The following is a 17,293-nucleotide window of genomic DNA, read 5'->3' on the forward strand; positions in this document are numbered from 1 at the left end:
GCACACAAAGTATATTTTCTAAAATCAAGGTAGGATTAATTCTCACTGTAACTATGTTACACTGAAGCTCTAGAATCAGGCATTTGCACAAAATAATTATTAACTGCTCTATTGCTCATAAAGCATTCCAAAGAATATGACATATGATCAGAAGCTTCAGTGTCCACAATCTAAGTTTTTCTATCAATCTTGAACATATTTGAAGATTTTTCATTGATAGAATTAACACAAATAACATATAAAGAAATATAGATTTTAGTGACACCAATTATGATAAAGTTCACTATAGAACTTTTTGACTATGAAGTTGTTTGGATAGACTCATCTTCACTATTTTGGGTGTTCTTATTGATAGGAGCTAGCAACTTGTGAATTTGGTGCTTTGTGAGAGACAATGATGACATTGAATCAATGATGTTGTCCTCTTGCTGATCTGACCTTAAAGGTGCAACCACACTATTGATTGGAGAGACCATCATCTTAGGATGTCTCTTGTTCTTAGTGAATTTAAAATTAGGAGGAAACCTATCATTTGAATACACTTTTCTTTTATGTGTCCTATCTTCCACAATATGAACAATGCAACTCACTTTTGATTTTCTTCTTTACTTCACTTGCTACTATTATTGCACTTGACTCTACAATAGATTGTGACTAGACACGTAATTCTCTCTATAATTCTTCCTTAAGGACCAAATCGTAGGCCTCATCTAAGGTCTAAAAGTGTTTGAGCATAATGATGTGTGGCTTAATGGCAGAGTAAGTATCATTCAGGTCATTCAAGAATCAAAAGACATTGTCCTTTTAGCCTTGGTCCATAAACTTCTAGAAGCATATTTTGTATTAGCTTTACAATTGATCCTATTTTAAAATGACAAAATCAAGTGATCAAACGACAAGTTTTAAAATTAATTTAAACATCACAAAACCCCTTAAGAAATTACAAGAAAAATGACTAAATGTTGTTAAAGTTTATAAGCTTAAAATGCCTCAAAAACAATCTAACAGAGCAAAAGTATCGAGACATTCCACGAAGGTATCAAGACATTTCTTCAAAAATGTATTGAGACATGATCTTGAGGAATCGAGACATCACTTCTGAAACCTCAAATTCTAAAAAGCAAGTAGGAATCAATCAAGACATGGCTTTAAGAGAGCAACTTCAAATGTATCAAGACCTACTTGAAATGTATGGAGACATCATCTCCAGACTTCAATTTCCAAATAGCAACTTCCAATGTATCGAGACTTGGCTAAAATGTATTAAGACATCACTTTCAACCTTGAATTCCAAAGAGCAACTTCAAATGTATCGAGACCCAGAAGAAATGTATCGAGACATCCTTCATTTTGAAAGGGCTAAAGATGAATAAGGTATCAAGACATATAAAAATGGTATCGAGACATGAGTAAACTCAAGCAAAAAGTATCAAGATTCTTCGAAGGTATCGAGACCTCAAGTCAAACAAGCTCGAAAAAAATATCTTTAAAGTCTACGTTTTGATATGCAAGGTCTCAAACGGTTATTTTAAGACCTTTACCTAAAAATAAAGATTTAGGACACATTTCCCAATGTAGAGAACACCAAGAGAAACAACTTCAAGCTAGAGAGAAACTTCTAATCCAAGAATTCTTAAAAATCACTATCTAGAATCATAGTGTTCTTTCATGGAGTGTACTTGAGCTTAAAGCTTTCATATTTTTTAAAGAGCTTTTTTACTTCCTTTGTACTTACTTTATTATTCAACCTCTTAGAGGAATTTGAGCTTTCTTTTTATCTCCTTTGTATTGGATTGTAAAGTTTCTACTTTAACCTTCAAAAGATATTATTGTTGATTGGTTATACCTTAACCACAAAAAGGTAAAGGGGTTAAGTCTTAGCTTTTGAAAAGATTATTGTGAGAGTTATGCTTTATCCTTGAAAGGCATTTAAAATAGTGAATTCTAAACTGCTTAGCGAACTAAGGGAGAGGCGTAGGCAAAGAGGCTGAATCTCTATAAAATCCTTATGTTCCTTCTATATTCTTTAAAACTGATTTTATTACTATTTGTGCTCCAAATGGTTTTTGAAATTCTTGAAAAAGAATTTCAACAACCTTAGTTCATCGTTTTGAAGAATCTTCTCAATTCTCACTTGCTTTAAAAACACTCTATCCTTCAAGTTTGCAAGAATTTTTAAAAGTATTCAATTCACCTCCTCTTGAATATTTGTCATATTGAGCTTACTATTCTAACATTTTGTTATAGCTACCACAGTCACAATAAAGGAATGGCCTATGGTTCCTTAATTCCTCCCATAAGCTATTCAAATAAATAAAGTAAGCATCAACTAATTTGTTACCTTGAGCGAGGTTGCAAAGAGAGTACTGCAAGTTGTAGATGCATGCATCATGTTGAGGAAAACGGATCTTCAAGGTTTGCCAAATTTGTGATGTCGAATCCATGTAAATCACTGTGGTTACCATAGGCGACGTATTCGACTCCAAAAGCCAAGTGGCTATTAGATTGTTGCAGCGTTTCCATGGAATATATAGAGAGCATCATAATGCTTTAGTTCCTGAATTAAGCCATCAAGAAACCCAGTCTTGTTTCTGAATTAAGGCAAGAATAAAAGAGCAACTTCATGATGTGTAGTTGCTCGATGTGAGTTTTGGGTTGATTGAAACAGACCCATGATTGTCTGCACGATGTAGGTAATAGGGCAAGTATTGATCTTCTAAAAGGTTTAATTTTTGCTGTTGAAGGGGTTGCCATGGTTCTTCAAAGACACAGCTTCAAAACAAAAAAAATCTCTAGAAAGAGATGAATAATTTGATGATCGATGATAAGAAAAGAAAAAGGAAATAAATTTTTTGAAGGATTGGTGGTGGAAAATTTATGACCAATTGGTGGTGAAGGGTTTAATCGCAACAAGAGTCCTTAGATTTTGCTGCTCTGATTCCATGAAAGCTTGGGTGAGGGAAGAATCAGACAAGGAGTAAGGCTTCGACGAGAGAGAGAAAGAGCATTTTTGGAATTTTAAATTTTGGCATTCTTTTGCGAGTGTATGGTACAATGGCAGCTTATATGCTGCTCTACATATTTACAAAAGTGTCCTTGTCTTATGCGCTTAATTACAAAGTGGCAAATTGTCTCCTAACTAACAAGTTTAATTCTATTATTTACAAATAATCTAAGCTACATTAATCGGCTAGTCTACCTGTCCCTAAAATGGACAAGCTAGTATCTCTTAATAGCTCCTAGCTGCTAGGGAAAGGACTCCTACCTGTTCTGAGACAAGAAAGTGCGTGGTAAAAGGAACCGTTTTTATTGTTCCCACTCACTCAGTCCTTTCTCTCTATTTTGTCATTTTCCCCTCACCCTTCCTTCTCTTCTCCTTTTGAGCTCCCACTGAGTTAATGACCTGAGATGGAATCATTGGAAAACCTTCGGTGCCCCATCTTTTAAAGGTTTGACAACTCTTTCCAACCTAGTACCTTACAGTTCAAGTCTAACATTGACAGAGACATCAAGAACAATCTTTCTAACTTGGGAGGATTAATTCTTATTAGTATGAATAAAAAAGGACAATCACTGTTATTCTCTTTTCTCTTACTTTTTTGCCCTACCAACCATGGGCTAAAAGTCATTTCCTTTCTCATTGTCATCCACCATTTCCATCCTCCCAATTTTCTCTCCTAAAGCCAAAGCCTTAACCTCATCTCCACAAACCAAAGAGAATTTCTCAAGCATCACTAGCTAAGAAAATGCCATTATTTGTTTTGACCTTTTTGCGCACTTCTGTGCATTCTACTCTATTCCTCCATTTTGTTAAAGGACAAACAATGCAGTCTACAGTGTGTTCCAAAATCATATAAAACTAATATCTCTTCAGATATTATTATAAAAGGGATCCTTAAGTTAATATTAGTTCACTTTATCACTATTACCAAAGAATGAGAATTAAAGCAGCCAAAAAAGGAATTTAAGGGATAAAGATGAAACTTACCAATACATTCAGCTTATCTTTTACCTTTTGATTCCTTGCTTCCTCTAGAATGTAATCTAATGCTGACACTAGTACATGAAACTGCTTGCTTCTTGAGATGCATACCGTCGAAAGCAGACGAGTAAGGTTGGGAGTTGTTACGGGCCAAACCAACATCCCCTCCACCTTCCCCACTTTCTCTTTGCCCAAAACAAAGCCAAAAGATAAATATTCAAAGAAGGAATCCATATCATACGATCTATTCAATTCTCAGAATGTAATGAAAATATAGTCCCACAAGAAGTTAGAAAAATATTGCAAAGCAACAGACTACTATATCAAATTTCTTTTTTATTATCTTTTGTAATAAATGAATATGGTATACAGAAGGGACAAGCCCTCACTTGCTATTTTAACTTAAACAAATTGATTCGTTTGTTTTGAACTAGAAATGCTATCACTCAAGTCCCGACCCTTTGTTTCTAATGGGAAAAACAATACACATATCCCTGAAACAAAAATTACAATCTCAAACAGCATAATTGCAGCCGTTTGATGACATCCATGCACTAAACCTACTGCCACAAGAGGACATACCATCCCACCAATTCTTCCCACTGAGCTTGCAACTCCAACACCAGTTGATCTGATAGAGGTTGGGTATATCTACAGGTTAAATTAAATAAATAAATTGTTACTTCAAGACAAAACATAACAAAAATGTTAAAAGATTTAGATATGTAATGAACTTAAACAATGTGTAAACCATCTTATTGTACTTAATCCAGTAGATCAAGGGCTACTAGTCATGTTTCTGTTGTCCCCTATGGCAAGGTGAATACAAAAACATCAAGAAGGAAAATACAATACTCCCAAAAAATTGTGTTCAACACTCAACTGTTTATAGATATCTATTTTAAAAGGTAATATTTGAGTTTGGAAAAACAAATTTACCTCTTTTCATAATATATTTGTGTAATGTTATGTAAAATGAATTTACCTTGGATTACGCATCACATACATATATATGCTGAAACTACATTAATATAGCATTTGGAAAAGCTTTCAAACTAGTTAGTTACCCAGAACTGACTATATTCTAGCATGAAAAACAACCAACTAGAGAACCCTGACATGTATGGTACTGGACATTCATATGCATGCCTGAAAGACATGAAAAATCAGAGGTGTAGCTGTGTTCTGATTTGCGAAACAAAGACTCCATGACTGTGTTTTAGCATTATTCTTTTTTCTAGTTTAATTGGAAAACAGTTTCTAACAGTCAAAAGTGCCAGGCTTCAGATTCAATATAACCAAATAATAATTATCCAGGCAGTGGGAAGAGGCTTAGCTGTGTTGAATATTTGTACACAATCACTTCACTCCAAGGGGAAAACAAGGGCAAAAAACAAAAACTAACTAAAAATATCTGAAGTATTGGCAAGTTGAATTTCAAAGTATGTGATCTCGTCAACCCAAGAAGAAAATGAAAGCAATCTTGAAATTTTATTGTGTTGGTCTTTGCACATAAGCTACAGAAAGACACAACATGAAAATTTAATTGCTCTTCAAAGGGAAAAATAAAAGAACTCTCATTTACCTCTGGAGCATATATATACACAACTGTGAAGGTTGTAGTGATGCATATTCGAGCGCCAAATAGAAGGCCTGTTGTTAGAGCCTGAGGCTGATGGAATACCAATGGAGGCAGGAAAATGCAACACAGGAAGAACATAACTGACATTGAAAACTTACGACCAAATTTATCCACTGTGGCAGCAGATAAGAGGAGCCCAGGAAACTCTAGAACCCAATCAAAGCTAGATGTCAATAAGCTGCCATCCAGGAGTGTCAAATAAGTGTATAAAATTATCACTGGACAAGCAGAGAACAATACCTGCAAAAGTAGTAATGAAAACATCTTTGTAGCTAACATCCTGGGATTTTTCTGAATGCAATTCCTTTGGACCACATCTGTTACGTCCATTGTGCAACTCCGTTGTCAATAATACCAGGCCATAATATGAAAATGCATTTCCAAAGAATACTATCCATAAGAGTGTGGTTGACCTAACTAATTCTGGTGAAAGAAGCTTCAGTACTGATGAGATGCCTTCTGCATTAGGATTCGTTTCCATAGGAGTTGCATATTCACTATCTTTTGGTGGAAGCAACTTGGTATCCTCCGTTGGAGTACTCTTTCCCGCTAACTCAATTTCATGATCAGAAACAAGAATTCCAGAAGGCACTTTTACTCCATTCAATCTACCTATTTTCTCCAAAATACCAAGCGCCTCAGCTTTTCTACCTTTCAAGCATAAAAATCTGGGTGACTCAGGTGCCAATCCATAGAAGAGAAGGAGAAATGATGAAGGGAGAGAAGACAGAGCAAGCAGCCATCTCCAACCCAATGTTGGCATGACAAACTGAAAGAAGAAAGAATATGGTCGATGAACGGGGGAAATCAACATGATTGAACTCTGAATCTGAGTGAGTTAGCCAAAGAAATGCAGCTTTCTTAACAGTATGATGCAATTATTTGTTATTTCCATCACAATCTGTAGGAACAAGAACAAGGCCCACAGGTGATGATATCTACTTGCTTATTTTACCTAGATCATACAATGACAAAAACAATCATTACAACCTATGGCCACCAAACAATTGAGGATAAACACAGTTTATATTCTAGCTATTCCCTAAAAATGGAGCAACATCAGTTAACTTTACATTGCAAATCAATCTCAAAATGTTTTGAATTTCTGAACCCCCAGCAAAATAAAGTGAAACAACAAGAGTTGGCAGAAATGATGACAAAACATAAGAAATCCAATGTAAAAATAAAAATGACCATAGTCTAAGAGAAAAGGGATTAATTCCAAATGTTTTCCTATTGCAAAATGGCCTTTACCATACCAAGACAAGCAAGTTCTGTAATTTAATGACCTGAATAATCTCAGAGAAAGGCAATGCAAAAATATAAGTGACTACAGTTTAAGAGAAAAGTGATTAATTCTAAATGTTTTCCATCATGGCCTTGACCATACCAAGGCAAGCAAGTTTTTTAATCTAATGACCCAAATAATCATGGAGATTCCATTATAGATCAAAATTTGGAAGTAACAAAGATTATCCAAACTTTACCTGCAGCTCCTAATTGCAAAAAATTGAATGGAAAAGAACAACATGAAGAAGACACTAAGGAAATGAAAGATAATAAAGACATCATGGGCATACCCATGCCAGTGAGGCTTCAAAAATTGTCCCAACAGTCCAGAATCCTTGGAAAACAACCATCCAGGTGCCTCTGCTTGGGGCAGGAATAAACTCTAGAAACCAGGAGCAGAGAACAGGCCCGCCTCCCAAACCAAGACCAACCAAACAACGAAGAATAATCAATGAAACGTAATTTGGTGCCAAGGCACTCAGAAAGCCGGCTCCAGAAGTAACTACTGCAGTGATGAGGAACCCTTTCCTGAGGGACAGAAATAAAAGAAAAGGGATATCATGCGACACAAGAATAGAAAGCAGTGAAAATAGTGCTAGAAGGAGCCGCATTAAATTCACTTATGCTTCTGTCAAAAAAAAAAACAAAGAATCACTTTTGCATTAAGTCGAGACAAAGGATGCCATAGTGCTAGAGCAGGGCAGAATAAGTCTCTTTCCATGAGTTCCAGAGTGGACAAGAGGTTTGTAGCTTAGGCTATGGACAGAAATATAGAAATTTAATAAGGAAAAACAGATAGAAAGCCTTGAGTTCTAAAATTCTGTCAATTCCTCTTAATTTAACTGCTCAAACTTAACCCATAGCATCTATGTTCACATGACTAACAAGAAACATTTCCCAAACCAGGATCATCAAAGGGAAATCCAACTCCTTAGTTCCATTCAATCATATTATATACAAAGGGCTACTTGTCTATTTGGGAAGAACTACGGTAGTGCCTGCTTTAGGTAACGCGAAATGAAAAAAGTGAAAGGCTTTTGGTCCAAATGTCATTCTTGGAGGGGCTCCACTAAAAGAGAGTGCGAAAAGAAAAAAAAAATAGTGAGGGTAAATGGGAAGAAGCTTAACTCTAATGCAGGAGTCAAAGAGCAGACAAGTTAAGCTGTAATTGAGTATAATAACCAGAACATCATTTTCCAGCTTTAGGGAACAAACAGAAACTCTGAAAGGAAATAGCACATCATGTAAACTAACTAGTCAATTACTTCTGGAAACAAAGAATACATCATATACCATACACTCATACATCCTGTTAAATTGGTGGTAAAACAAGGTGTTAATACCGGGCACAGTCCATCTAAAGAATGAAATCACATTCATTAAAGCAGAGATTGAGAATAAGAAAAACAAAAAAATGACAAAAGCACCTACCTTCTTCCGTGTTTATCTGAGACTACACCCCACGAATAGGCTCCAATTAGCATGCCAACAAAAACCACACTGGTTATTAGGCTCTCTTCATGGGAAGAAAGACCCCATAAAGATTGAACTGCCGGGCCTATAAAAGAGAGAAGCATCATTTCCATTGCTTCTGAAACCCAACCCATTCCAGCATAAGCAAGCACAAGAATTTGGAATTTTCCAAACCCCATGGCCAAAAGAGCTTCATCCACAGTAAATGTGGGTGTTCCATCTCCTCCCATCAAAAGAACTGATAAAACAAGGTTACCAAATTTTAACATCAGGAAATTTGGGTCAAAATTTTGCTTCAATGTATGTGATTATATTATGAATAACTTATTGTATGATGGCACAAAGTGATAACTATACGACAAGTCACAACAACTTGAAAACTTGCATCTTCCTCTTACTCTTGGAAAGTAACTATAATAAAACGTACTGATAAATAAATAGCAAACAATATTTCAATGAATATTTCAAACACTTTATTTCCTACGCCTATTTATCCTCCACAATGAAACTATGAAGAAAACATATGTCCACTAACATAAGTTTCATTCTTAGCCAAGTAGCTTCAAACAAAATCCATACAACTCCTGATTGAATCATCTAAAACCTGAGATCCTATTGGAAATTTGATCCTCGCGCACCAAAAAACCTCAGATGTTTGTCATACATCAAGGCAGTCAAAAGACACAGATAAGCATTTCACCTTCGAATGCTCATATACATAAACGCACATATGCATACATAACATACACCATGTAAATATTTTTACTTTGAATGTACATTCAATCTTTCACGTAGCGGTTGTTTCTCGTCCAAAGGAGGCTTAAAGGTCGAAGACTCAAATCCCCTCCCCGCCTGAAGTTCCTCATATATACCAAAAAGGAAGCATTTGCAACAGATTGAAGGCAAACAATATACACATTAAAACCAGAAACAACAATACGAAATCAAATGACAAGTCCGAACAAGATCGTGACACTTCATACGCCAACAACGAAAAATCAGATAAAAAAAAAAAGAAAGAAAAAGATCATTGGCATTGAAAAAAGAGAATGAACTCAGAGACAAGGAACCTGATTCAAGCTTTAAAAATATGGAATGCAGATCCTCTCCTCCTTCGTCTCCTTCTTCGTCTTTGTTTGACGATTGAAAGAATTGGAAGCAACGATATATTATAATCAAATTTTAAAAAAAAATTATGATTATGAAAAGTCAAACAAAGGAAAAGGGTTATCTTTAGACTAATTAATTTTCGTTGATAAATACGATCTGTTTTGTTTTTTTTTTTTTTAAGAATTCTATTTTGACTGTTTTATTTTTCCTTTTTTCCAGAATTAAAAAAAATTAGAATAATTTTTTGTTTAATCTTTAAAAGCTTTTTTATTGTGGTTTTTCCTTTTATTTTTTTCCTCAAATATTGTTTACAGAATTCATGTGGTTTGACTTATTCAACGGGCTTCACTAGACTTTCTCCCTCTCTGGCCCTCCCACCAAATTGGACCCCAAAATTACTTCATAGGTCCTAGACCTAGGAATGGGGTGGTGAGAATAAGGACCGTTATTTTTATATTTTTATTATTATATATATAATTTAATATATAATTTTATAATTTTATATAATTATTTTGAAATACCTTTTATGTAAAAAAGAGATACTTAGGTTAATATAAACTCGTACAAAGAGAATTTTTTTTCTTAATTTTATGGGTGAAAGAGTCAATAAAAAAAGAAGCTGAGATTGAAATTCAAAAGGGTAAGTAGCCCATGGACCGCACGATGCTGCAGGCTAGAAGCCCAATCAAATGAAAGGAGACGGATCGAGCCTTCTAATTGGGCTCTGTATGTACTGATGACATACTTGAAATTAAACAAATGGTCTCCTGGTTTAATTATCTCTCGTTTTATAGTTTTAAGACCAAATGTCTACAACAGAAACAGTAAAAATGGTCTTGTTAGTGGATGGGATAGGTTTCAAGGCTGCGATTTTGAAGAGAAGTGAGGAATTTGTGTTAGAACCGTACTTAACACGTGCCCAAGCTTACGACATTGTGTTCTTTGTAAAAATTGGAAGCTGTGTGCTGCTCCAATAATTTCACTTGTACCCCAATTCATTGAACAAAAGTGGGGCCTGTTAGTGGGTCCCAAGAATGATCTCAAGTTTGCCTCAATTACAAGCCTAGGAAACGAAGTGGAGGACAAGCATACCAGAAAAGAGTAGTACACTTGGGAGAGTTGAATTAAGACCCCACCTCACATCCACCACCTGACACCGCAAAAAAGATTGAGAGATTGCGACATGCCCTGCCCCTTGTGGCTTTGGCCCCTGCCCACTCCACCCCTTCATGGGCTAAACCTCGATTTTCCTCTTCCCATTTCAATACTTTGTGTTTCACAGGTAAATTCTCCCCCATCAATTGGTTGATTTGGGATTCTCTGTTTTTACCCCTTCAACAAGCATCCTCGTTCTTTCCTTCTTTCTTTGTGGAAGTTGTTTAGGGTTTAATGATTTTTTTTTAATTAAAAGAAAAGAGATTTAAATCTTACTTTTTAAATAAAAAAATAATATATTTATTAATGAATCAAATGTTTAAATATATTTAAAATCTAGTGATAATGATGATTTATTGAGAACAAAAAATGATTGAATATATCTAATAATCTCAACCACAAAGACTACTTTATTGAAAGTGTGGACAAACTCCGAGTAGGATATTGGGGCCAACTATGGCAACTTTGTCAAGCATCTTTCGAAACCAAAATGAGCACACCAGTTGATTAGATTGCCAATTGCATCATCGTCAACCAAGCTAGCTAAGCTGATTTACCTTTCACATAATATTTAGAGCTCATAATATGATAGTGATAGGAACTTCAACTTGTGCTTAAATGGTTTTTGCTAAAAATCGTTATACAACAGAAAGCTAGTGTCAAAGTAACTCAGGTGTTTGGGGGCTGCTTGGAATGACTCCTAATTGAAAACTTCTACCATTACCAATGGTTTTAACCTCCTTGAAAATTCTATAGCTTTGTCTCATCCTGATAGAAATGATAAAAATTCAAGTAAAAATCTTAGTTTCAAGTCATGAATATGAAAACATTGTTAAGCAAAAGAAATTGTAATGTCATAGAGAACTGTCTCTTGGAATGAATTACACCTTTAAAAGAAATTATCAAGCTGACACTGTCTCTCGTAATCTATAAAGAACTGTTCTCTTGGCAATTTTTAGCACTAAGAAAGTTGTGACGTTTGCCAGGTCAGAGTCCTCACGGATTGACGGTCCCCCTCTGATTTAGAACCCATCAATAATATAGCTTTTTGGTGAGGGAGACAGCATGATTTGGCCGAAAACAACTACGTTCATAGTTTGCCAACAAAACTCTATTTTCCTGGTTATTTTCTTTGCTTTGCTGTATTTATTGTTTTTGCCTTCAATATCAAAATCATTTCCATTTTCTTTTCATATTTGTCCTCAACTAGGGCAGGAATGGGAAACAAAGGATCTTGTTCCTTCCTTTAATAGTTGCTTTTCATAAGTGAATCTTGTACCCTAATACCTAGAATGTAAATATTAATACGTTATAGCAGCTCATATGCTTGCGGACATTGCCCTAAACACCAAACCAATATATAAATAATGCAAGATTTAATAAAAAATATATATCCTTATGGATAAATTTAAGTTGACATTTTGCTAGATTAAACCAATGGATTGATACTTGCAATGATGAAGAGGAGGAGTTATTAAAATATAAAAGAAAAGGGATACCTTAGATAAGATGCTGATCAAATCAATGAAAGGATAGCAAGTTGCATATAATTGAGCTTACGTTTCAATTGCTGAGAAGCCTACTGTTAGTTCCAAGCTAGGTAATGCAAGAAGGTGATGAACAGCACCTCAAAAATAATTTGGAGAGATTTAAATACAAATGTATACAGGATTGAAGGATTGATAACAATCATAAAAAAAATAGTTAGTCTAAGTAGGAAAAAATAAAGAGAAGTGAACAATACAAGTAATTTGTAGTATTTTTTTGTGACCTACATTCATTATTTGATAGTTTTTGTTAAGAATTTTCGATCTCAACTAGATTAAATTAGTGAAATTAACAAATTCCATCAACCATTTGCCAAGCAAGCAATCTCAAGCTTTATTATCAGGTTATACAAAACCAACAAGTTCTTCTTATTGATATATGCCCTTAAACCAATTGAATTGGTTAAGGAATATAAATATTGTCATTTAATGCATACTTAATCACATAGCTATATATGATAAAGGTTTTCTTTTATATTTGCCCAATAATAAGGAGTTATTAAGTACTAATTAGATAAAGCCCATGGAACATAAAAGCCTTGTAAGAGAATTGTAAGGTTTTTACAATTATGAGATCTCTATGCATCAAAGTTACATTCTTAAATTATTCCTAGTTATTGTATTATCAAGATAGGACATTGACAATGCTCAAAGATTGGTACATGTTAAGCCTCCTTACTTAGAAAGTACATAATCGATCTCATAAATTAAAGTATATGTGATACTTGATAATAACATATGGATGCTTATTAAAGAACAAGTTTACTGAACATGACCCATTATGAAAACTCCATTTAGTATTTCACTTAAGTGTTTATAGAATATGTTCTCATATGATAATTGTGCAACTAGTCCTCGAACTTGAGACACCAAGTCATCTTTTATGGGGAATAACATACTTTGATTTTCCCCTTACGAGTCTGGAGACGACCAGATGCCTAAACAAGGTATTTTTAGGTATGCCATGAACATACGAAAGTGGATGAGTGGTCAAGAAAGGATTCATCACTTTAAGTGATATGAGGGGATGTATCTCACTTGTTCTCAATTCTTGATTAACTTGTATAAAGTTTTTGGCCTAAGCATGATGGATCTGAAGAATATTAGTTTCCTAAATTCATAAAGTTGGTCATGAATTATGAGAACTAATATAGAATGTCATAACTAAACATTAAGCCATGTTTTATGACATATTCGAGATATTTAATGAAAAATCGTATTGCGTTGAAAGGCTTGTCACTAAAGTGCTTTGTTAAATTCTTTAATTAACGCTCTAACATTTGGGTAGTCATGATGTATTGCTAGATGCCACTCATAATCCATAAATATAAATCAATTATCAAATTGATATTTGATTATGATTTATATTTATTTCTATCGTGTTTGAAGTCTAATGGGTTATACACATTAAGTGACATGTTTGAAATTAAATAAGGATAAATAATTAAGTTGAATTTAATTAAAATAGACTAAAATAAAGTTAAAAAATTAATTAAGTTCACAAAGACTTAATTGAATAAAATATAAATGTTGTGTATAGGGTTACAACTTAGTTTGACTATATAAATATGTTATGTTAGCAAATTAAAACTCTAAGCATTCAACCACTTCTTATCCATTTAATAAAAATAAGAAAAGAAAAAAAGTTTTCTTTGTCTGACAAAAATAAGATTCGGTAAAAACTTTTATTCTTTTTATTTTAGAAATAAAACTTGTTAGAACAAGTAAAACCCTACCTTTGAGAAAGTCTTATTCAGTCACTGTGTGGATTACTGTTAGAGGCCAAACACTTAGGTCGCTGAAGATTTAACAAATCCTAAAGGTGAAGAAGCAAAGATTTCAATTGCATGATTTCATACTGTCTTATTCTTTATCCGAGTTACTTGCTTCATCACAAGCCTTTTGGATTTAATTAGCTCTTGATTATGAAATCTAAAGCAAGGTACATAATACTTGAACGTATGCGTGTTTATAATTAACTTGAAAACTGCATGAAAAACACAAACATTGATCTTGAGGGTTTCGACTATTTCGCTAATTAAATATGTTTTTATTTTTTCATTGTGTTTTTATTTTTTCATTGTGTTATATTTTTAATTTCTTAATTGGTTTCATAGTTGAGCATGAGGCCAAATCCTAGCACTTCTTGCTCACAATATTGCAACAAACAAGTGTTTCTCATACTCAATTTACAACTAATGAGCAATTACACATTTATTGACCAAAGTTAAAAAGTTTACAAATGTGCAATCTGATCACTGACTAATCTAATTACACCTGTTTTAGCACACAATTCTTACTTTAAATATTTGGAGTTATGTCTTAAGATAAAAAGATGAACAACAAATAAATTATTTACACTTTCCAATGCCTTCTAATTTTTATTCTTTAAATGGTTCAAAATTCTTTTCTTCATCTCTTCATAGCAAATTTCAAAAAATTAGTCATTTGAGCTAAATTTACTTGTTGGACATGTTAGAATTTGCAGCAAACTCAAGGTTCCCATGATTTGCTAAGCTATTAGACATCACAAGCTAATTGCTTTAGGTTTCTTATTAATTCTACTGATCAGTTGAAATTTTGAACTTCAGTCTTCATTTTGATTGCATGACAAAGGTACCTTAATCGATTGAAGTAATTTCTTTTTTAGTTTTAAAATTCTTAAATGCTTGTGGACACATTCAATTGTATAAACATAATATCTTAGTCGATTGACCTTTGTGACTAACTACATTTGTTGATCGATTAACTAATTGCCCTTTCATTCATCTTCAATTTTCTTTGCTTTAAAGCCAAGAATACCTTTGATAACATAATCCTAAACATTCAAGCATAGTCATTAGATCACAAGATACAAATGTTTTGTTATTATCAAAAGACTTTATGGAGTCAACAATCTCCCATTTTTTATAATGACAAAATACACTTTCATAAAGAGTATAATGTCTTGTCATTTAAGTATGTTAAACTTACACAATGTATAGAAACAAGTTTAACTTATATTTTCATTTTACAAAGCAATAAAGAAATTTAAACATATAGAGCTCCCTATGTACCATAACACATTTTTTTTGTTTTTGCTCTATCATTAAGAATTTTATTAATGGAACAAAGGATCCAACATTACATGCCACCGCTCAGATTAGGGAGATCCAGCTATGGGCAGCAATACATCAAAGTATAAAAGCACCATATTACAACCCATGTCGGTAATACAAGCACCTAGTTACATAATATCATAGGCATGGCAATTACAAGGGTTGTTGGCAATTACAAGGGTTGTCCCACCAAATATTAAAAATAGATATTGAGTAAGAAATTTTGACAACCCAAGGTACCTCTAGAGCATGAGACCTTTGCATGGTCATAAAGAATAACACCTCGATTTACCATCATATAAAGGGCATTTCTTCCTTCTCCACTCTAAACTTTGCAAGTGCATCCACAAAAGAATTAACTTCTCATAGCTTGTGTTGGAACTCATAACCGTCAATCTATCTCAAGCTCTAGTCAATATCATTAATTTTTTTTTATGAATCCAAAGCCTTTGTTGTGGTTCCTTCATCCAAGATAATGCAATGCTTGAGTCAGATTCAATCACTAATCTTTTCATTCCAACATATAGGGAAAAAATGAACATTTGCAAGGCATACTTAATTGCCATTAGCTCAACCAAACTTTATTTTTGGATGCCTAATGGATCAAAAAAAAATCTCACAATCGTCTTTCCCTCATCTGATAGCACACCACCACATCTTGTCATTTTGAGTTTGCCTTTAACGGATCTATCAATATTAAATTTTAGTTCATTTGAGTTAGGGGATATCCACTGCATAAAACCTCTATTATCATTGGCATTGGCACATTTCCACCTTTCATCTAATCTCATCCACTTTTTCACTCCTTTCACATGCTTGTACCTAATACAAGGACTTCATTTATATCAAAAACAAAATTTCTCTCTATCCCATATCTTGCCATTAAAAATTGTATAATTTCCAGCCAACCAAATAAGTCAAAAGGTTGCAGCATAAACTATATTCCATCTCTTCGTAAATGATCCTCATCAATAACAATCATCCTAATATCTCATTAAAGTTTCAATCGTATTTGGATATACCCATTTTAATTCCCATCACTTAAGCACATAACACCAAACATTCCAAAAAAAGCTATAATGGATTAAGTTGTGTAAACAATCTTTATCCATCTCATGATAGAGCAAAATTAACCTAAGATATGGGCCGCACACATAAGAGAGCTATATGCATAAGGCTCGCACAAACAGACGAGCACCTATAACACATATGCACAAGATAACTTGCATGAAAAGTGTTTGATAACTACTAAAAAGAGGAATAGCCAAGTAAAGATTAAGTAAACAGTTGATACTAGTTATAGGAAGCTTGACAAAGCCTATAAAGAGACTTCTGAAAATAACAAACATTATGCTTCCTTTGTTTGGCAAAGACCTAAGTAATCTTCATGTATACTTCTTCTTCAAGAACACCATGCAAAAAGGCGTTATTGACATTTAACTGATGAAGTTCCTAATTGTGCACTAAAGCAATAGGAAAAAGGTACCACATTGTAACCAATTTAGCCATTGGGGTGCTTGTTTATCGTACGACGCCTTCAAGCGTGCGGGTTTCTTGGTCAAGACCTTTTGATGTGTGGTTCACGGGTTTGGGGTTTGGATGTGCGCAATACTCTTGTGCAAGGTTGTTTGGGGCCCATCCATTGTGCTCGTGGCCTCTTAAAGTACAGGCTGAGTGTGCACAACCCACTAGTGTGAGGTTCCCATGTATGCGTAACCCATGTGCACTTTCCTCCCATATGGTTCCTATGCATGACCACCATGTGTACGGCTCTTGTGCTACTTGTGTATATGCAAACCAAGGTTGCACGACATCCAGGTGTGTAGTCTTCCTACGCGAGAGCCCAGCATGATGGGTTGGCATGCCAAGCTTGTTAATCTGTGTCATGCTACAAGGCCCATCTAGGTATGGCTCGACTTTGTAAGTGTGTAGGGCATCTGGAAGCCCCTAATTGATGGTAGCTCAATGTTGGTTGTCAACGCGCTCCCAATTGATG

The 17,293-nt window shown here is 34.3% G+C and overlaps 1 protein-coding gene across 1 annotated transcript; it reads right to left on the reverse strand.

Moving 5' to 3' along the window:
• Positions 1–4,303: 4,303 nt before the first annotated feature.
• On the reverse strand, positions 4,304–9,663 carry NIAP (Major facilitator superfamily protein). Its single transcript, XM_021441588.2, has 6 exons — positions 9,458–9,663; positions 8,346–8,625; positions 7,205–7,442; positions 5,865–6,393; positions 5,568–5,770; positions 4,304–4,633 (listed from the first exon to the last, which is right to left on the reverse strand). Exons 2-6 carry the CDS (start codon positions 8,615–8,617, stop codon positions 4,385–4,387), a joined length of 1,491 nt encoding a protein of 496 aa, XP_021297263.1. The 5' UTR covers positions 8,618–8,625; positions 9,458–9,663; the 3' UTR covers positions 4,304–4,384.
• Between the last annotated feature and the right edge of the window lie 7,630 nt (positions 9,664–17,293).

Source organism: Theobroma umbraticum, unplaced genomic scaffold (genome assembly GCF_002168275.2).
Source record: "Theobroma umbraticum cultivar Fairchild unplaced genomic scaffold, ASM216827v3 scaffold_55.0, whole genome shotgun sequence".
NCBI classification, from domain to species: domain Eukaryota; kingdom Viridiplantae; phylum Streptophyta; class Magnoliopsida; order Malvales; family Malvaceae; genus Theobroma; species Theobroma umbraticum.